This window comes from Eubalaena glacialis, chromosome 5 (genome assembly GCF_028564815.1).
Source record: "Eubalaena glacialis isolate mEubGla1 chromosome 5, mEubGla1.1.hap2.+ XY, whole genome shotgun sequence".
NCBI lineage: Eukaryota > Metazoa > Chordata > Mammalia > Artiodactyla > Balaenidae > Eubalaena > Eubalaena glacialis.
Genome location: NC_083720.1, coordinates 33,727,785 through 33,750,599, shown reverse-complemented (window position 1 = coordinate 33,750,599; position 22,815 = coordinate 33,727,785). Strand labels below are relative to the sequence as shown.

General features: G+C 35.4%; 1 protein-coding gene across 2 annotated transcripts in view; it reads right to left on the bottom strand.

The window, feature by feature from the left end:
• TBCK (TBC1 domain containing kinase) overlaps window positions 1-22,815 on the bottom strand; it is a 236,208-nt gene that overhangs the window by 190,543 nt on the left and 22,850 nt on the right. For both annotated transcript variants that reach the window (XM_061191187.1, XM_061191186.1), the window contains exon 4: window positions 819-933. In XM_061191187.1, coding sequence (XP_061047170.1) covers window positions 819-933 — 115 coding nt within the window. The remainder of the gene's footprint in view (window positions 1-818; window positions 934-22,815) is intronic.

Here is a 22,815-nt window from a genome sequence, read left to right as displayed (position 1 = left end):
GGCCGCGATAGTGAGAGGCCCGAGCTCACCGCGATGAAGAGTGGCCCCCGCTTGCCGCAACTAGAGAAAGCCCTCGCGCAGAAACGAAGACCCAACACAGCCAAAAATAAATAAATAAATAAATAAAAAGAAAGTCTTTCTTCTAAAAAAAAAAATAATACCCCAGAAAAAGTTGCCTCAAAACTATTTTATATGCTTATGAAAAAGAATGAAATTATAATTATTCCTGAAAAAATACCACCTTGCTACCCATAATTCTCTTAGAGGTTGACTAGCTTCTTAGAAATCCCCCATAAGATTTCCAAGTAGAGAATCAGCACTCCAATTAAAAAAAGAAGCTAGGTATGAACAGCTGGTAAACAAAGAAAATAAATGAGGAATAAAGTGAAAAAAGGAAGTAGGAAAGAAGAATACAGTGGAGAAAACACAATTCAGTTGTGCTATGAGAAAAATATTCTATGTAAATAGTCAGAGAATCTTTCTTAAGGTGAAAGCAAATTCAGAGAAGGAGTGGATTGGGAAGCCACAATGAGTATCTTTTAGAAAATGAATGGAAGGAAAAACAAAACATGAAGTTAGAAAATGGGTCTGGGGAAAAAAGAATAATGCATGTGAAAGACACACGGATTCATATAATTTAGAGATACTTTTTTTTTAAACAACCACAAGTATATTACATTCGTATAATCTTTTCATTATGAATACTCTTAAGACATATTCTAATTCTACAGTCCCTCTGATTAACTGAGTGGGCCTGATTTCAGTAGCTTCCAACATGAAATAAAAAGCAAATATTTAATATACTATTTGATGATTACCTTTCGATCCAAAAGGATATTATGAGGAGACAGTGCCCGGTGTACTATACCATGTTTGTTCATATACTGCAAGCCCTGAAGTATCTCAAACGCTATGCACAAAACCTTTGAATATCTACAAAGAAAACAAAAGAGTCACAGATCAATAGGTCAATTACAAAGCAGATATAGAACCTGTTTTAAGAAATAAAATGAGGTTCAGTGATAAAATTCAAAGATATATATATATATATATATATATATATATACTTTTTTTTTTTTTTTTTTTTTTTTTGGCCACGTGCCTTGTGAGATTTTAGTTCCCCGACCAGGGACTGAACCCAGACACTCAGCAGTGAAAGTGCAGAGTCCTAACCACTGGACCACCAGGGAATTCCCCAAAGAGCTACATTTTTATTGTACCTCCTCTATTCAGAGAAAATAAACTCTACACATTTTCTAAACTATCTACTTCGACATATTTTTGATTTTCCACTTACAACAGAATTGATCTGACAAAGAACGTACAGTTTTCTAAAGGCTACTCCAACTGAAGTATTAGTCTTCCACGAAGGTAGTTTAATATTGGTGGTATACAAATGACCTTGACCTTCAGCAGGTTGGGCTTTGCCAAATTATCAGGACACTTTCAGATATATGGCAGAACTAAGTCAATGAAAACCGCCTATCCTGCTCAAGACAAAACACCTATGTCCCTGAAAAATAGCTATATTTTATAGCAGATAGACATGAGCTTACTTTCCAGATCAATCCACAAAGCAACCTCCAGTAATTTATTAAACATTTCTTTCTTATCCTATTCTCTCTTAAGCCAACTTCCACAGGGATGCCCAGTTTCTTTGTCTTGCTCTCTCTTCCTCTCCCTCTCTCTCTCCTTTTTTTTTTTTTTTTTTTTTTAAATAAAACATCATTCATATAGGAAGTTAGGAAGAATATACAGAAAAGTAGGGGAGAATAATTCAAACCCAATCCCCAAACCACTAATATTAACATTTGGGTATAGATCTCTTTTCTTCCCTTTTTTTTTTTTACACTTTAAATCAGACTTTAAAAAACTAAATAAATATGAGGGTAACAACGAAATTAATTTTTTTAAAGGTATAAATAACAAGCTAATAATAGAGATACAATGAAATTATAAAAAAAAAGTCAACCTAAAAGCAGGGCAAATAAAAGGACAAAAGAACAAAGAACAAATGGAACAATTAGAAAACAATTAACAGATTTTAATTCAGATATATCAACCATTACATTAAATGTAACTGCTCCAAACTCACCAATTCAGACTTGATTATATTCAGGTTACAAGGAACCCACATTAAACAAAAAGTGTTAAGTTAAAAGATCACTGATTGTCATGGGCTTGGGTGGAGGGAATGGGTTGATACAAAGGAGTATGAGAAAATTTTACATGATGGAATTGTTCTATTTTTAATTTTGATGATGGTTATAGGACTGAGTTGGTCAAACTGATTTAACTGCACACTAAAAAGGGTAAATTTTAAGGTATGTAAATTAATCACAATAAACCTGACATAAAAAGTAGGCCGAATACAATTTTAAAAAAGAATAATTGCACTATGACTCCCTCCTCTAAATTAAAACCATAAGAAAGAACAAGAGATGAAAAGTTAAAATCTCTCTCTCTCCTCATCCTAGTCTGACTTTCCAGAAGTAACCATCTTTAGCAGTTTGTGTTTTCAACTCTTCTGGTGGTTAGACTTTTACATAATTATAATTAACTCTTCACTATGCAAGATGATATAATTAACATACTTCCCCATTTTCCTTTTCTAACTCCTGATTTTTTTTAATTAATTAGTTTATTTACTTATTTTTGGCTGTGTTGGGTCTTCGTTGCTGTGCGCGGGCTTTCTCTAGTTGTGGTGAGTGGGGGCTACTCTTCGTTGCGGTGCGCAGTCTTCTCATTGCGGTGCCTTCTCTTGTTGCAGAGCACAGGCTCTAGGCGCGTGGGCTTCAGTAGTTGTGGCATGCAGGCTCAGTAGTTGTGGCTCACGGGCTCTAGAGTGCAGGCTCAGTAGTTGTGGTGTATGGGCTTAGTTGCTCCACGGCATGTGGCATCTTCCTGGACCAGGGCTGGAACCCTTGTCCCCTGCATTGGCAGGTGGATTCTTAACCACTGTGCCACCAAGGAAGTCTCTTTTTTATTTTATTGTTTATATTATTTTACATTATCAAATTTTATAAGACAGATAAAAGATATCTTTGCTCCTTTCTCGAAGGCTAAACAAATAAACAAGTAAATATATAACATGATATATAGTGATTAAGTGCTAAGGAGAAAAAGTAGAGAAGAGAAGAGAGACTGTGGGTTGCTATTTTATATATACAGTGTGATCAAGGAAGGCTTCACTGAGGTGACATTTGTGCCGAAATCTAAAGGAAATGAAAAAGACATGCAGCTCCCTGGGAAATGTGTGATTCAGGCAGAGGGCACAGTAAGCAAGTCTTAACTGGAAGAATGCACAGCAGTTCAAAAAGAGAAAAACAAACAAAAAAAACCCGCCAAAAAATGCAATGAAGCTACTGTGTATGCAGCAGAATGAGCAAAGGGTGAGGCTGGGAGGAGATGAGGGCAGAGAGGTAGCAAGTCAGAGGGCTAGATCATGTGAGGCCATTTAGGCCTTGGCTTTTACTCTGAGACAGATGGGAAGTGTTTTGGTACACTGCTGTACTACGTATAGTAAAAATTTACCATGGAACTAAGCAGAGAAAGAAATAAAAACCTAAGCCACTTAACCCCTAGCTCTCCAGAGAAAATATCTCAGTTATCAGAATTTAATGGATACTATAATTTTATAATTATAACTCTATTCATGAAGGTTATCATCAGCTACTATCATTTTTTATACCTCATATGATTCTTTTTGTGTTTCTTTTGTATTTAGCTAGAATATAGTCATGAGAAAATTTTTCATAAGGGTGGCATGAGTAGATATTTTAAAGCATAGCATGTCTTAAAATGTCTTACTGTCTCTAAACTTAGAATTTCTCCATTGTCTTCGAGTGTTCTTTATTAATGGTGAGAAATCCAATATCAGTCTGATTCTAATTTTGTTGTAGATACCATGCTATTCCTCTGTGGAAGCTTTCAGGATTCTTTTATACTTTATTCTTAGACTTATAAAAAATTTAGCCCAATATGTCTAGTGTGTGGGCATTTGAGAATTTGTGCTTGTAAGCATTAGGTGTGCCATTTTAATCTGAAAACTCACATGTTCCATTAACACAAAACATTAACAAGGAAAAGTTGATCTGTTATATCTTTGATTATTTTCTCCCTCTACTGTATCTTTTAGTTGCAACTCTTAGGGGGCAGATGAATATTGGATTTATTCTCTATATCAACTTTATGATTTATTTCCTATGAGCATGGCCTATTATTTAATTTCCAAGATCTCTCTTCTGGTCTCCAGTTGTTCCTTTTCAATACATCCTGTTGTTTGGCTATGGATACATTATTCTTTTGAGTCTCTCTGAGGACAGTTATTAGAAGTCTTTTAATTTAGGGGGAAAAAAAGTATGTTATCTTCATTTCCTCTGGGGTAAGTTTTTTTAATTTTTTTTTCCTCCCTTGACTCTTTCTCTCAAACTATTTCTTCCCTCATATATCTGGTACTTCCTGGTTGTCAGCCATATTTTAAAATAAAGCAATAAGTTGATATTCCCCATGAAGTATATAAAAAAACAACAACAATAAAAGTTACTATTTATAAAGAATTCTTATTAAACTGATCTATAAACTATTCTACTTTATCAAATAGTTTCTCCCATATTAAAGTGCCACAACAGCCAGTATTAAGCAAATAAGATGAGATGAGAACAATTAAGAATTAACAGAGTTTTCATTAACATCTGCAAAAAAATAAACCAACTATGTAAAGGAAAAGATTCCAAACTTTAAAACAACTACAATTACATTGATAACTATGTGCACATGAAAGAATGCAAACCCCTCCCTTCTTAAAAACAAAGAAAAACTTTCCTTGAGATTGATTAACAAATAAAACATAAGAACCTAGTTTTCTGAGGTCATTTGCTGAGTCAACTTTAAGGTAGTAATCTCTCTTGTCCTTGTTCTTCTCTCTGTGTCTCTGTTTCTGTTTCTGTCTCTGTCTCTGTCTCTCTCACACACTCTCACACACACACACACACACTTCACAAAATCTTAAAAGTTGATGCCATATTCAGCTGCAACACTAGAGGACCTCAGCTGCACACTATTTCAATACAGATGTCTTTCTCGTGAAATTAAAACCAAATCTTTAAAGTGACTTTTTCATTAAACCAGTTCTGAAACAGCTGAAAACAGAAGACTGCATCTTCTACTTTCTCGACCTGCTTTTGTTAGCTGATTTTAAGACATAATTGGAAAACACTTGCATGTCAAAAAGCACATTCATGCTATTATTGAGCTGGTGAGCATTTACATTGAAAAAATTTTTTAAAATATGAACGTATAAAGCTGAGCTCATGACACATCTTTTCTTAGCTATTACTTGAGATTATATATGAATTACAGTTAATGAACTCAGTATTCTTCAGTTTAAATTAGACAGGAAATCAGATTTGCTTTTCTGCCCATTTGTGCTCTTGGGATTTAATTTTTAAATTTATTTTAAAATATAGGTATAAAGGAGAAGAAAAAGCTAATGCTATTTTCTATAATGGGAAAAAGAAATCAGTATTTGCGGAATTTTGTATACTTATTTGTTTTTAACTGCTTGGTACTATGTTTTTAGGCCTCTGCATTTTTAGGCTCCATGGAAGAAAAATTGATCTCCACAATCAAAAAGCCTACAGCATAGTTGAAAACACAGATTTATAAACCGACAATTTTAATACAGTTGAATTTAATAGAATTTTGATACAATTATAATTCAATAATTAAGTTAGGAGATGATAATCATGTTTTTTCTCTGTCTTGAGAGTAAAAGAAAACATGAAAATGTATTTATTACATTGGTGAGAACAAAGCAGACCTACAAAAATCATAAATCTTGGAAAGTAATACGATTAATAACTAAAAGAGAAAAAAACATGACTACCACCACCACCACCAAGAACAAATGTCGATAATTTCTAGGCATGACTCAACTTGGCTGTATTTGGATATTAAATATGGCTTAATGAATTTCAAATCTATTAATTTAGTACAATACCAAGTATGTTTTGTTTATCCCTTTCCAGATGTATTTCAAAGGAAATTTATACTGTGTGCTTCTGATTCAATCATCTGTAAATCATCTGCAGCTGTTTAGCTTAGTTGGTTAAAACATACTGAGGCCAAGATCATGGGTTTAATATCTATAAGGATTAGTTAGCTTCCCATGTTCATAGCCACAGATTTTCATCAAACTCCAGCCAATATCCTGAAATACAGATAGTCTGTCATGAGACATTGCTCAACTGCTACTTACTCAAAACATCTTGATTTTCAACTACAATCTCCTATACTTCTCTGTTCCCCATTCCTCAGGACCTGCTCTCTAATCTCATTAAGACCTTGAGACCCCGGTTATCTCAACCAGTCCTTTTTTTTTTTTTGACATCCCTCTTTATTCTAGATCTATTGTCATTTCTGTATATATATATATATATATATTTTTTTTTTTTTTTTTTTTTTTGGCCAGGATCCTTAATGGCTTCTCATCAAATGGCTCTACCCCTGGTAGAATTGTACGTCTCTATTTTCTGACAGTACATAGTTGCAGGGTTTATTAATTCTATGGTAATAATTTCTGTATAGGTTTGTCTCTCTCACTGTGCCTTGAGGCAGTGGTACCTTGAATACCTTGAAGCTTATTCAACTTGGAATCCCTATGCCTACCATAGTACCTATAAGGTAGGTGCTCAATAAATGGGTATCACATAATAGGTGTTCAATAAATGTATACAACCACATCCATGATGGTGCAAGAGGGTGGAGATAACAAGATTAAGTTCATCACTGCTAAGGAAATAACAGCTCAAAAAAAGTATATTAGACTAGACTATATTAGACTAGATCAATGGTGTTAACTTCATTTATAAGAGAGTGTATAATTCTTCAGTAAGTCAAGAAAACATAAATTGCTTAAGTTCACACAATGGCTATCCAAAAAAGAAAGTACTAGTTTGCTGAAAATACACCTCTCCTTCTAGTCTTTTATTTACTGAAAGAATAATGAGCCACTGTATGGTGGGTAATATGATAATCTTGTTAATATCTGGTTAAAACTGCGAATTAGACTAAGTTGTTAAGATAGATTCCTACAATTTTTCTAGCTCAAAAAAAAAAATACTTGTTAGTATTTGGTATCTGAGTTGAGTTCACATTAAATCTGCATATATTAGGGGAGGCTTAACATCTTTATGAATTTGAGTTATTCTATCCAAAAAAAAGGGTATGTTTCTATTTGTTCAAGTCTACTTTTATGCCTTTCAGAGTTTTTATTATTTTTTAAAAACAGGTTTATTGAGCTATAATTGATATACAAAAAACTGCACATATTTAACATATTTGATGGGTTTGGACATATGCATACACTCATGAAACCATCACCACAATCAAGGTAACAGACATATCCATCACCTTCAAAAGTTTCCTTGTGCCCCTTTTCGTGTGTGTATGGTAAGAATAATAAATATACAAAAATATATAAGAAAACACTGGGAAAAAAATCAATGAGGGGGACTAATTCTGTCAGATTTAAAACATACCATAAAGATTCTCTTATACAACCCAAATGTCCATCAATAGATGGTTAAAGAAAATGTGGTATATACATACAATAGAATATTATTCAGTCTTAAAAAAAGAAAGAAAATCCTGCCATTTGAGACAACAATATGGATGAACCTGGAGGACATTATGCTAAGTGAAATAAGCCAGACACAGAAGGACAAATACTGCATGATTCCACTTACATGAGGTATCTAAAATAGTCAAACTTATGGAAGCAGAGAAGAACAGCAGTTACCAGGAGCTAGGGAGACAAGAAAATGGGAGCTGTTCAATTGGTGTAAAGTTTCAGTTATGCAAGATCATTAAGTTCTAGAGACCTGTTGTACAACATTGTGCCTACAGTTAACAATACTGTATTGAACTCTTAAAAATTTGTTAAGCGGGTAGATCTCACGTTAAGTGAGATCACACACAAATAAATAGGACTCAAGGAAACTTTTGGAGGTGATGGATATGTCTATTATGTACCTTGATCGTGGTGATGGTTTCATGGGTACCTGCTTATGTCCAAACTCACCAAATGTATATATTAAATACTTGCAGTTTTCTTGTATATTAATTATACCCCAATAAAAATGTTGAAAAATAAATTAAAATGAGGAGAAATTCCTATCAGCCTCAAACCATCAGTTCTTTTCAGTATCTGCAAAGTTTCCAAGAAGAGATGTTATTCAGATTGCAAGAAATAGAGGCCAAGAAAGAGAATGAGAGGTCAGGATTGCGGAGATAGCTTTGGAAGTCATTCATAGATAGGTGGTAACTAAAGCCACACATGCTATTTCCTCAGACCCATAATCCCATGATATTTAAGGGCCATTCCATAAGCCAAAATACCCATACAGTCAGCAAACCAAAGGAGGAAACACATTTCTGGATTCTATGAGTTCAAGATGTTCTTTCACCTTATAAAACCTGATCATTCCCACAGAAATTTTCCTTTTGGTCTAAAACTTTCTTGACTTGGTATTAGCCTGAGGTAAAATGTTAAGAAAAGAGGAAACAAAGATGAAATATAGTTAGCTACTGTGTGATTTAAGAAATGGAAAGGAAAAATAAAATACTAGTGATTAATGTTCAGATAATAAAACAACTGTATAACCCTGTGTTATCTTTAACCTAAACTGTCCTATAATTTCAAGGCAAAAGAACTAAACTAGTGTAGAACTTTTAATGATTCACTGGTTTATAATTTCAGAATTTGGAAAGGGGTATTTTCAGTGATGAGTTAATGTCTTTGATGCTCTTAATTTGCCTCTTATCACTTACTAAATTTTGACACTTTTTAAAAAATATCACAATACTTAACAGAGCAATTTTCTTCTAAAGGAAAAAGAAAACAAGAAAGATTTTGGAATTGAAAAAGGAAATAACTCATTTTGCTACTGGCACACATGTTTGAGCCTAAAAGGATACCCACCCATACTAAATTTAAAAATTAATTTGCTTCAGGGACTTCCCTGGTGGCACAGTGGTTAAGAATCCGCCTGCCAATGCAGGGGACATGGGTTTGAGCCCTGGTCCAGGAAGACCCCACATGCCACGGAGCAATTAAGCCCATGTGCCACAACTACTGGGCCTGCGCTCTAGAGCCCGCAAGCCACAACTACTGAGGCCATGTGCCACAACTAATGAAGCCCGCGTGCCTAGAGCCTATGCTCTGCAACAAGAGAAGCCACCCCAATGAGAAGCCCAAGCACCGCAGCGAAGAGTAGCCCCTGCTCACCGCAACTAGAGAAAGCCCGTGCACAGCAACAAAGACCCAATGCAGCCAAAAATAAATAAATAAAAATAAATTTATTAAAAACAATTAATTTGCTTCAGATTCAGATGTTTTGAAAAGGAAGTTGCATTGATTAACTGCTTACCGAAAGATTATTTTGTAATAGGTCTAAAAAAAAAACACCAAACAGTCCATCTGTCCATAAGTTGTGAGACTGGGCATATTTTATAATTCAATTCTCACTCCAAAAAAACCAGTTGAAAGCTCTAAGTCTGGAATGTGACTAATTCTCAATGGGATACAATAAATTGGGAAATTAACTTTCCAACTTGAATACTAGATACCTTTCCTTTCTCAGAAGAAAATTAATTTGATAAGATCAAAATACATATGGAAAGCATAGTCTAGTGGTTTGAGGTTCAGACATAAAGCCAGGAGACTCTGTCACTGATTTGCTATGCTTGGAAAGTGTTCCAACTTTATCCTGCCTCAGTTTGCAGTTTTATAAAGTGGAAAATATAACACCAAACAGGGGCTAAACGGAGATCAATGAGCTATTATTGGCCCTACACAGAACGCTGATCATCGTAAAAGCAAAACAAAACAAAAAGTCCAAGTCCCCCTCAAAAAAAACTAGGGTCTTTATAATAAACAATATAATACCATTTTGTTACAACACATCTGTATATATATTTCCATAAATTAACAAAGATTGTAAACTGGGCTCTTTAATTATTTCCATGACACAACTAAATCTGAAGAATGATTTTCTAATTTCTCTGTGAGAATCAAATCACCACTTGATAAGCAGAATTGGAGGATCCCAAGGTGAGCTTGGTATATTTCTGCCTCATCAATGTTTTCTTCTCCCAAGCAGCTTTACTATCCTGGCACAGAAAACTCCAAAACCATTTTTTTTTTTTTTTTCCACCAGAGTTACTGACACTGGCGGTGCAAATGCACTGGGTAATAAGTTCCACCTGCCAAGCCCTGGCAGCATTTGGGATGACATAAAGCTATAACTTTTCTCTAAGACAGAACCTATGATGGTTCATATTTGGTTGAATCTGTACCCTAGTTCATTCCTAAGTTGTTTTTTTTTTAATTAAACTTAAATTTATTTACATATTACTGTGTGAACAAAGAATGAACATATTACTATTACTGCTCAGAATTTTTATTTGAGGCTAATTTACATTCTTTAAGTGGAACAGTTCACATTTTCTAGGCAATCCATCACAACAGTGAACAGGAGAGGGCCTGAATTTTATGCATTTGTTTAATAAAATGTCTGCTGCAAACAAAATTTATCAAACTGAAATGTTCAGTTCAATGCTGTGTTGGTCTGTGTCAAGCAAATTATAAGAAATATGACTGATGAAAATTTCCTATTCTATTTATCAGAAGTTGAGGTGATACAGTAATCATATCTTGATCAAAGAATCCAAAACTAAGGTTCCTATGATCCATAGAGAAGGTAGAACAAGGCAAGATAACAATTTAATAGCCAGGGCTTTGTTCTCAAACCTAATGTAGAACTCGAGGGAGCTTTGTTTACCTACATTTCTCCTTTTTCCTAAGTCAGATCACCTGAATGAATCCGTTTTGTCTATTTTTCCTAACCTTCAACTAGAGTCACAGGTCTTAACACTATGACGCAAGAAAGATCAGACTAATTTCAGCATGCTTTTAGAAGAGAGAGTGAGAAAAAGCTTTTACCCATAGAATCCCATAATGACCCCAGAATACTGTTTAAAAATTGGAGGACAGTTATTTTTTACCAAGTCACAGAAAAGTATTATGTTGATGAATAATAATGTTAGTTGATGTAGCCTAAATGGTGCCCCCTCCCCCAAAATGTGTCTACATCCTAATCACTGGAAACTGTGAATGCTACCTTATTTGGGAAACGGGTCTTTGCATATGAGGAGATCATCATGGACTATCCAGTTGGGAACAAAATCCAATGTCAAGTGCCCTTATAAGAGAGAGACACACAGAGGAGAAGGAGATGTAAAGACGGAGGCAGATACTGGAGTGGTGCGGCCACAAGCCAAAAGGAAGCAAAGGAATACTGACACCAGAAGCTAGAAGAGTCAAGGAAGGATTCTTCCCAGGAACCTCCAAAGGGAGTAGGCACTACCAACACCTTGATTTCTGACTTCTGACCTTCAGAGCTGTGAGATAATAAATTTCTGTTGTTTTAAGCCGCTCAATTTGTGGCAATTTGTAGCAGCAGCCATGGAAACAAGTATAGTTGGCTATAAAGATACACATGACATCAAGGTAACTAGTTTATCTCCATCATGACATGATTATAACAGAGTAATTCTTTCTTTAAATGATCTTTATTTAGATACAAATTATGTACAATGAAATATACTCATTTTAAGTATACCATCAGAAGAGTTTTGACAACTGTACTGCCTCAATCAAGAAACAGAACATTTCCATCATCTCAAAATAAGTTCCCTTATTCCCTTTCCCAGCCAATCCCATATCATACCCCTGGCTCCAAGCAAACACTGAACTGCTTTCTATCACTATAGATTAAATATGTCTTTTCAAGAGTTTCAAATAAATGGAATGATACAGCACTATTTTATGTCTAGCTTTTTTTTTTTCTCAGCATGACGTTCTTAAGATTTATCCATGTTGTTGCCTGTATTACCAGTTCATTTCTTTGTATTTCACTGAATGGATATGCCATAATGTTTATCTATTCATATGCTGAAGGACATTTTCTCTTTCAGACTTTTAACAGCTAAACACAGTATAGTATTTTACCAGAAAAGCTGTAGACACATTTAACATAAAATTTCACAAGAAAATAAAGAACAATACGGAGTCCCAGATTTTTGAGGAGTCTCACATTCTTAAAACTGTCATTATGGGAGAACAAATAAAAATTTGTGGGGAAAAACTAATAAGGAAGACTATCAAAACATGAAAATTACGATCTGGGGTTTGTCTTATACGTATGTGGTAGAACTGGGGATGTTCCATCATTATCATGATGATTTTGAAGTACTTATCTACCTTTGAAACTGAGGTAAATGGTGTAAAAAACAAATGATTTTTTATGGCCTATCACCAAGACAAACAACATTGACAGCTGACAAAATGTCTAGCTAGTGAATAAACTAACATATGAACAGAGAAAGTACAATTAGATACTAATAGCATGCACAGGTCAAATGCAATGACCAGATTGCCTGTAGCAGAGAGCTAACACTTTCATTTATTGAGATGACTAGAGCAGAGAAAAATCAGAATCTTTCTCCTAGGTAATGTGGGAGGAGCTCATAAGTAGGAAATCGCTCATTCTTCATATCACCACCACTTTTTCATCTTAAGTCACTGTCCAAAATAGCACATATTAAGACTCATCATCTTAAACAAGAGTGCCCTCTCCTACCCTCCAAAACTGTTCTAGAAAGGAAAATAGGGAGAGCACTTTAACTGCTTTCTGATGGATGTTTTTAGTACTTAGCTCTCCAAGTTCATTTCCTCCACCTCTCTTCCCACGGACCCTCTGCCTCTACTTTAGTCATATGCTTGCATACCAATGTCTTTTTGCACTTGCTATTTTCTCTGCCCTTCTAGTTGGCCCACTTAGATGATACTTATCCATCCTTTAAAATTCAATACAAGCATTATTTTCTTAGTAAAACTTTTCTGGATTCTCCTGGTTGTGAGGTACTCTGTCTACCAACATAACTTGCATATACCTCTTGTGAGTACATCCCCCCCCCCAAAAATGCAATTTTCTAATTGTTTGTTATAGCTCTGTCTACTCACTAGCTAGCAATTTCTTTAAAGGCTGGGACTTTATATTTTCATCTTCAGACACACTAGCACCTAGCCCAGTATCTGAAACATATATGTACTTGAAGAAGTATGGAATGATCCTTGAGTAGATTAATCATAATTTAAATCATAATTGGTCATCATAGAAAGGCTATAACTGTTGCACAGGCGATGCTTATTGATAATAATATCCAATAATTATTTAGTACACTATAGTAGCTATAATAACAACTCTATTTCCACTACTGCTACTAATAGGAAACAGATAACTTGTACTATATCAAGTGCTGTTATAAGTAATTCACATCTATTACTTCATTAATTCTCCCCACTATCCTAGAAGGTAAAAAAATTGAAGCACAGAGACACTCATGGAAATGAGCTGATTCAAACCCAGCAGGTTGGTCTTAGAGTCCATGTCCTTAACCACTACACTACACTGCTTTTCTGTGTTTAACAGCATGGATGGTGACATCAAAAGAGAAGAGTTTAAGCTCCAGGTAGTGATATAGTAACTGAGGCTTAGAGCAGTTACTTTGTCTTTAAAATGCAGTAGACATTTGTTGTTTCCCTTCCTGGTATCCATGCCCCTTTCTTCCAATGATAACTTACAATTTTCATTTCAGGTTCTACCTCTCTCCTATACTCCTCAGCTCACTTGTCCTGCCTTTAGGAGTGGAAACATGACTCAGGTCTTTGTCAATTGTTTTCTCCTGGCTATAATAATTGTTCTGATTGAAAATCTTAGGTCTTACACAGCATCCAATAAAAATGGCTTGCTCCTTTCTGGAAGACTGAGAGGATATGAAGTTAGAGTTATGACCATTTTGCCATCATTAGGGGAGAACATGGAACTCTTACAACTTATTAGTTGTATGATCAGGGAAAAATTACTTTACTTCTTGGATCCCTCATAAGAGCCTAACTTTCCTCACACATTAAATGGAAGTAATATTAGTAAACCACATCATAGAGCTCCTATAAGAAAAAAATAAGATAACCATTGTAGAGTGCTTAGGACAATGTCTAGAACAAAGTATTGCACAAAATTCTGCAATTATGCTGTTGCTACCATCATCATTATTTTTGTCTAGTCCTTCCCTTTTGAGGTCCTGAATAATTTAGCATAAATAAATCATTTCTAATTTAAACTTTGCATTTGCATAAATAATTGAAATAGGTGGCTGAGGAGGCCAAAATAAAATAAGAACTCATGAACCCCATGTATATTGTTTTGTAGTATATATAGTGTTCATTTCTCCACCCCAACTATCTTACAAGAGAAACCAGTTTGCCATGAGTATACCAATAATTTTTGTCATAAAAAAACAAGTTTTGCTTGCTTCTTTGTCTGACAGAGTGAAAGCACTGGGTTCTCTGGTTTCTAGTTTGATAAAAATGCCAGGAAACAAAGAAATCCCCACAGAGCCATCAAGATAGTCTGATAATTAATGGATAGGACTCATTGAACTTGCAAATTTAAAGCAGCTCATTCTCTCAAACGACTGTGCTGTTTGAACAGGACCTGTCATAAAGGCAGATTCTGGAGTACTGTTGCTCTAAGAAAGGCTACAGTGAGAACAGTCCTTTCAGAGGCACAGTTCACTATTTATGCTACACTGTGACTTTAGTAGATATTTGATATTCTGTAAACCTTAGATCACTCACTAACTAGGAGTAATAACCTTAAAGTTACCTATGAAAAGTATATAGCAAAGTAACTAGAATATAGTATGTGCTCAATAAAAATACTGTCCCTTCCTTTTCTCTATCCCTCTTGTTTATGAATGATGATTAAATGTTTTAAATTTAAAAGTGCTCCACTTAAAGAATGTCCCAAAGCTCTTAAAAGTGCTGCTAACATTAACTTATTTAAGTCCTTATATATATCATTCCCTCAGTATATACCAAGGGTTAGGGTGTAATGTGTAACACATCCTATTAAAAAATGTAGAGAAAGCTCATTTAGATAGCTCCTAAAAATTTTTGCCAATTAATTATTGACATAATTTTTCAAGACTAACATTTAAAAGAGGAAAGGAAAAGTTATAACTACCATTCCACTGACCATCATCTTAATTAGTATCTATTAAAGTCAGTCAGTTTCTGTTGGTAAATCTTTTGATTGATTTTTTCGATATGTCATCTGCTTTTGACACCACAGACAATATTTGCTTATGTGCCAAACTATACAACATAAATATTATCTCAAGGCTTTTTAACATTCCTCAAAAAGCCTATAAGGAAATACTACTAGATTAAGTAGATTAATACTACTAGATTAAGTAAGATTAGAATAAGCAAAAATGGCCCACTCTGTCAGAGCAAAAATCTGTTTTGAAAGAAAAATACAAAGAGCCAGGGATAGTCCTCCCCTCCTTAGCTTGAACAGCTTTTAGGTGAACTAGATGTCTGCCTGCTGACATTGTAGAGAGAGGTCCTTTTGCATAATGATGACGTGACCCTCCATCCAGAAATAGCTTCAAGAAATTTTGGCCAATTATTGCTTAAAAGAATTTCTAACCTTTAATTATGTCAAAACTGAAATCGTTTTGGAGAATATAGTGACATCCAGATGAATAATTTTAAAGAATGCCTTTGGACAAGTTAACTCTTCTAGGTATCTGGGGGTTAGTTTTGCTATATTTTGACAAGTTTACGCTTGCAGACTTGCTCAAATTTTAAAATCTTATGGGGGCTTATTCTATGACAGAAAAGGACATTTGACAACTTCCACTCTCAATTCTGCTTTCAAACAAAGACAATTTCTGCCATGTTTTATTCTGCTGTCCACTGGGGCTAAAATCAAGTATGTGTTCAAGAAATTGATCAGATCCAATCTTGCTCTCTGAGAAAAGTTCTGACCCTGCTAGCAACTATGACTGAAACCCATATCCACACAGAGACAGGATCACCCTCCATTCAGTCAAACACACCTTTTATTAAAAGATTAAAGAAGTATTTATTATCCTCAAAAACAATGGCTATCTCAGTTTTCCAACCATCTCATCTCAGATGATCACTAGACAGAAATTGTCAAGTCACCTTTGCTGTAGCACAAGCGCCCAGTTTGGAGATTTCTGGCACCCTGTCTACCTAAAATAGTTTCATATCTAAGTTCTAGGGACTATGGGCTAGTGAATTTGCTCTAGGCCTTAGTATTATTCAAAGACTACATTAAATAATCACTTTCTACCTCACTGGATTATTTGATCTTCCAAGAGGAAGATTTAATCTAATACACTTAAGAAAAAATTAGATGCTATGCAGTTTGGGCGATTTACTGCTAAGTAAGCAACATATTCTAACAACTTACTGCTGATATTTTTATATTGGCCTTGTCTCCTGTGACCTTACTAAACTCACTTATTAATTCAAAGAATACTTTTTCAGATTCCTTAGGATTTTCCACATAAACAACCATATCATCATTAAATAGAAATATGTTTCCAACTCTTCCTCCCCTTTTTATCCTTTCTCCTCTTCCTTCTTCTTACAATCTATAGGTCTTATGTTTATTTTTGTTGACCTAGTTCATGTTTGTATTTTTATATACTGCATGCCTATGCTGCTTGCATTTCTACATACGAGCCGACAAACAATTGGAAAATAAAACAAATTTATCTATAGTCATATCAAAACATAAGATACTTAGGAATGAATTTAACAAAAGAACAAGAACTCTACACTGTAAACTATCAAATATTGCTGAGATAAAGAAGACTTAAAAATCTGGAGAGAGGGCTTCCCTGGTGGCGCAGTGGTTAAGAATCCACCTGCCAATGCAGGGGACACAGGTTCGAGCCCTGGTCCAGGAAGATCCCAAATGCCATGGAGCAACCAAGCCCATACACCACAAGTACTGAGCCTGAGCTCTAGAGCCTGCGAGCCACAACTACTGAGCCCGCGTGCCACAACTACTGAAGCCCATGCCTAGAGACTGTGCTCCGCAACAAGAGAAGCCACCGCAGTGAGAAGCCCGCATACTGCAACAAAGAGTAGCCCCCACCTGCCAAAACTAGAGAAAGCCCACGCGCAAGAATGAAGACCCAACACAGCCAAAAATAAATTAAATAAATAAATTAAAAAAAAATTTGGAGAGAAACAACATGTTCATTTATTGGAAGACTCAATATTGTTAAGATGTCAGTTGTTCCCAAATTTGTCCATAGATGCAATGCAATCCCAATCAGAATACCAACAGACATTTTTAGAAATTGAGAAGGTTATTATAAAATTTATCTGGAAATGCAAACAACCAAGGATATTTAAAGCAATCTTGAAACAAAAGAACAAAGTTGGGAACCTTATATTTCCTGACTTCAAGATTTACTATAAAGTTAGAGTAATTAAGACAGGCATAAGGATAGAAAAAGAGATAAATGAAACAAAATAAAGGCCAGAAACAGACCTACAATTACATGGCCATTTAATTTTCAATAAAAACACTAAAGCAATCCTATGGGAAAAGAAATATCTTTTAAACAAATAGAGCTGAAACAACTGGATATCCATATGGCAAAAACTGAACTTGAACACCATATACAAATATTAAATTGAGAAAGATCAAAGATCCACCATAAAATCTAAAACTATAATGCTCTAGAAGAAAACATATGAGAATATCTTCATGACTTGGGAGAAGGCAAAGTTTCTCAAAAAGCAATAACCGGGCTTCCCTGGTGGCGCAGTGGTTAAGAATCCGCCTGCCAATGCAGGAGACACGGGTTCGAGCCCTGGTCTGGGAAGATCCCACATGCCATGGAGCAACTAAGCCCGTGTGCCACAACTATGGAGCCTGCCCACGAGTCACAACTACTGAGCCCGTGTGCCAAAACTACTGAAGCCCGTGAGCCTAGAGCCCGTGCTTGGCAAAAAGAGAAGCCACCGCAATGAGAAGCCCACGCACCACAATGAAGAGTAGCCCCCGTTCACCCGCACACAGCAACAAAGACCCAAAGCAGCCAAAAAATAAAATGTAAATAAAATAAATAAATTAAAAAAAAAAACAGCAATAACCAAAAAAGGAAAAATTGGTACACTAGACTTCATTATAAATAATAACTTCCGTTCATCAAGATACACCTTAAGAATAGACAAGCCATACTGGCAGAAAATACTTGCAAAAAATATCTAGCAAAGTCTATGTATGGAGAATATAGAGAATGTACAAAGAATGCCTATAAATCAATAATAAAAAGACAAATAACCCACTTAAAAATGGGATCCCCCAAATTGAACAGGTATGTATGTCATGATATGAATGTCCAATTAGTACACAAAAAGTGCCCAACATCTTTAGTCATCATGGAAATGGAAATTAAATCTACAGTGAGATACCACTTTATACTCACTATGACTAAAAGAATGAAAACATCAACTGCTGGCAAGGATATGGAGGAACTAGAGCTCTCATACATTGTTAGTAGGAATGTAAAAGGTACAACATTTTGGAAAAAGGTCTGGTGGTTTCTAATAGCATTAATCATATACTTATATACTTATAGGTATACATACACAGACACATATGCTTATACATATATAAGCCATCACTTCTACTGCTACATATATACGCAGAGATGTGAAAACATTTGCCCACAGAAAGACTTACGAGGGACTTCCCTGGTGGCACAGTGGTTAAGAATCCGCCTGTCAATGCAGGGGACACGGGTTCAATCCCTGGTCCGGGAAGATCCCACATGCTGCAGAGCAACTAAGCCTGTGCACCACAACTACTGAGCCTGTGCTCTGGAGCGTGCGAGCCACAACTACTGAGCCCGAGTGCCACAACTACTGAAGCCCGTGCGCCTAGAGGCCGTGCTCCGCAACAAGAGAAACCACCGCAATGAGAAGCATACGCACTGCAATGAAGAGTAGCCCCTGCTCTCCACAACTAGAGAAAGCCTGCACGCAGCAACGAAGACCCAACGCAGCCAAAAATAAATAAATAAGTAGATAAAGACTTACGAGAACACTCACAGCAACTTGTTATGACAGCCAAAAACCTGGAAATATCCCAGGAGTTCATAAACAGATAATTGCTAAATAAACCATGGCATATTCATAAAATGTAATACACCTCAACAATAAAGAGGAATGAGTTATAATACACGAAACCACATAGATGACTCTCAGAAACATGAGGGTGAAAGAATCCTTACAGAAAAGGCTATATACTGTATAATTCTAATTATATAAAGTACTAGAATTAGCAAAACTAATCTTAGGCAAAAAAATCAGAAAAGTGGTTGCCTCTAGGAGTTGGGGGTGGGGTGAATGGCAAAGATTTACTGGGAAAAGGCATTAGGAAAATTTCTAGGATGATGGTAGAGACCTAATCTTAATGTGTATTTGGGCTACAGAGATGTATATACATTTTTCAAAATCCATCAAATGATACACAGGCTTTTGTACTTCACTGAATATAAATTTTACCTAAAAAGAAATCATAAGCATACATATTGAATTATACTTAATGATATACATGCTGAAAGATTTAGGGATAAAGTGTACTCATATGTACAACTGACTTTGAAATGCATCAAAGTAATAGAATGAGTTAATGAGCAGGTAGTGGGATGGACAGATATATGATAAAGCAAAAGTTGGCAAAAATGTTAATTGTAGGATATAGGTATATTGTATAATTCCTTCAACTTTGCTATGTTTGAAATTTTTATAATTAAATACTAGCCAAGAAAAAAATAAGTTAGGTAATATAAAGACATTTTCAGATCACCAAAATCTGTAAGAATTTGTCAACATCAGACTTGCACTAAAAGAAATTTTAAAGAAAGTTTTTCAGGCTGAAGGAAAATGAGACCAGATGGAAACCTGGATCAAAACAAAGGAATAAAGAGCTCAGGAAATGGTAAATACGTAGTTAAATGCAAAATAATTTTTTTTCCTCATTTCTCAAGGTCGTTAAAGAAATTGTTTAAAGCAAAAAAATAACAATGTATGGTCAGATTTATAATATATATAAAGTAAATTAAATTGTAAAATGTATGACAACAATACCCAAAGGATGGGAGGACGGTAAATACTGACAGAAGTATATTGTTATAAGATTCCTACATTATATACGAATTGGCATAATATTAATTCATGGAAGACTGTGATAAATTAAGGATGTATATTGTAATCGCTACCACAAGCACTTAAAAAAGTATAGCTAAAAAAAAGACAAAAATAAAACAATAAAAAAACCCTCTGAGCCTCTTACAGACCGATTTCAAGTACTTATTTGTGTTCTTTTACATGTTGACACCTTATAATTTATCAACTCAGAAGTTTCTGCTTTTCAAACATTTCCCAATAGGAAATTGTACTGGTTAATTTCAATTTCATTACTATTTCCTCCTTCTTTTGCCTTTCATGGGTATAGAGAATACCACAGAATAAAATTCAAGGTGTTCCCTTAAAGTCAGTGCAACTCCTAACACAAACCTCCTTAGTTAGTTTACTCAAGTGTCCTCACTCACTGAAGGAATTAATTTGTTTAATAGGAGGCAAAACAATGAGTAAATGAAAAAAATGCTGTGATAGTTGACTACTGAGGCTACACACATGATTTTCTTAAAGTAGAAGTTATCATAGGTGAAAATAATTTCCAACACAGATGGGCCCTATCGTTCTCAGACCATTCTGCTGTTAAAACAAAAACAATCTTTTAATTCCCACCTCACTAGTAAAATTAGAAAATGCAGATATTTCACTTTTTCTCTCCAATGTGTTAAATAAGTGAATGATCCTTAAAAGTTAAAAAACCCAGTACTTTTCATTTCTTCTCCCAATGACCCCATCTGTTTAAATTAGACAAAGCATAGAGTATCTTCCTCTAGCAACAACTTAACTTCTTAAACCAGATATTGCCAATTGGCTGCCCATTGGCCAATTTCGGCCCATTATTTTCTTTTGTTTGGAGCATGGTCTTTTAAAACTTTTTAACTACTTGAAATGTTTAGAAATTCAGAGATTTCACGTAAGAATCCAGATTCTGAGCTCTCTTGAAAATCTGAAAGAGATGGTAACACCGGGACACATTCGTACAAGGCAACAAAGGAGCTGGTGCTGAATATTAGCTGCATCTTCTTGATGTGTTACCTGTTTTCCAGTTTAACCCAGTTTCAGTTCAGTACACTTCACTCAAATTACCTGCCTGCTCAAATGAGTTTATAATCTCTATTACAAATATTCCCCATCCCAAATTTAGTCTCCTTCCTCACTCTAGTCTTTACTCTTGTGCACTCACTCACGCTCTCTTTCTATCAAAATAACATGCATCTATTACTTCACTAAAAATTTCAATTGAGGATGTATTTGGCTTAAAAAAAAGTGTCTCTAATGGAAAATAACAGATAGGTCAGCATTCTATACCAACATATTTACATGGTTTCTGGCCATCCTTTTTGTACATGGACACTGAAGTAGTTCCCTCTCCACAATAAGAATTTTATATTAATAAACAAAGGGTTTACTTTACTCTTGACTATAATTCTGGAAAATAGCATATAATAAAGTTTGAATTTAAACTTTATTAAAGTTTGATATTTTTTTTTTTCTGAAGATAACTGGCAACTCGAGTGACTCAGAAAAATTTCTTTCATCAAAAATACAGAGGTTAAACATGCTTATAATTGTTGAAAGGATTATTGCTTAGTTAATTAATCATTTATCTTTTTTTTTGGCCATGCTGCACGGCTTGTGGGATCTTAGTTCCCCAACCAGGGATCAAAACTAGGCCCACAGCAGTGAAAGCACGGAGTCCTAACCACTGGACCACCAGGGAATTCCCTCATTTAGCTTTTTAGAAATTGAGGTATAATTAATAATATGAAACTTAGATATTAGCGAGGAGGGAAAACTTTGGTAATTATCTGTATAAAGAATGTGGTAGGCAGAATCCTCCCAAGATTCCTGTCACCTGGGTTTTAATTCAATCACTAGTCTAGGTACTACTGTACAGGGACTTTGCAGATGGAATTAGGTTGCTAATCAGCTAATCTTAAAGTAGGGAGAGTACCCCAAATTATCAAGGTGGGCCACCATAATCATGTGAACCCTTAAAGCAGAAGAGCAAAGCAGAAGAGTCAGAGAGAGTGGCAGAAGAGGTCAGAGTTTCAAAGTATCAGAAGGACCAGGCCTGCTGCTACTAGCTTTGAAGATGAAGAAATGGGGTCATGAGCCAGGGAATGGTGGTGACTTCTAGAAGCTAAGAACGACTCCTGGACATCAGCCAGCAAGGAAACAGGGATCTCAGTCCTACAACTGCGTGGAATTAAATTCTACCAGCACCGGGAATAAGCCTAGAAATGGATTCTCCCCTGGGGCCTCCAGGGGAAATGTAGCCCCACCAACACCTTGATTTTGGCTTTGTTAGACCTGAAGCAGAGAAACCACCCAAGCCCAATAGGCTTTTGATTTATAGAACTATGAGATAATAAATTTGTGTTGCTTTAACCTGCTAAATTTGTGGCAATATGTTACAGCAACAATGGAGAGCTAATACTTTGCTGATGAATGAAAAAAAAGGCTTTACACAAACCCTAGCTGAACAAGACCAGCAACCATTAGTCTATAAAGTCACACACATTTCATGAATTACTGACGCAGCTATAAAATCTACTTTGATACCTCCTCAAAAAGGAATCTCACATCAGTTTCAAATCTTGCACATTCTCCCCAAAGCGCCTACTTTCCTGTCTGGCCCTTTGTGG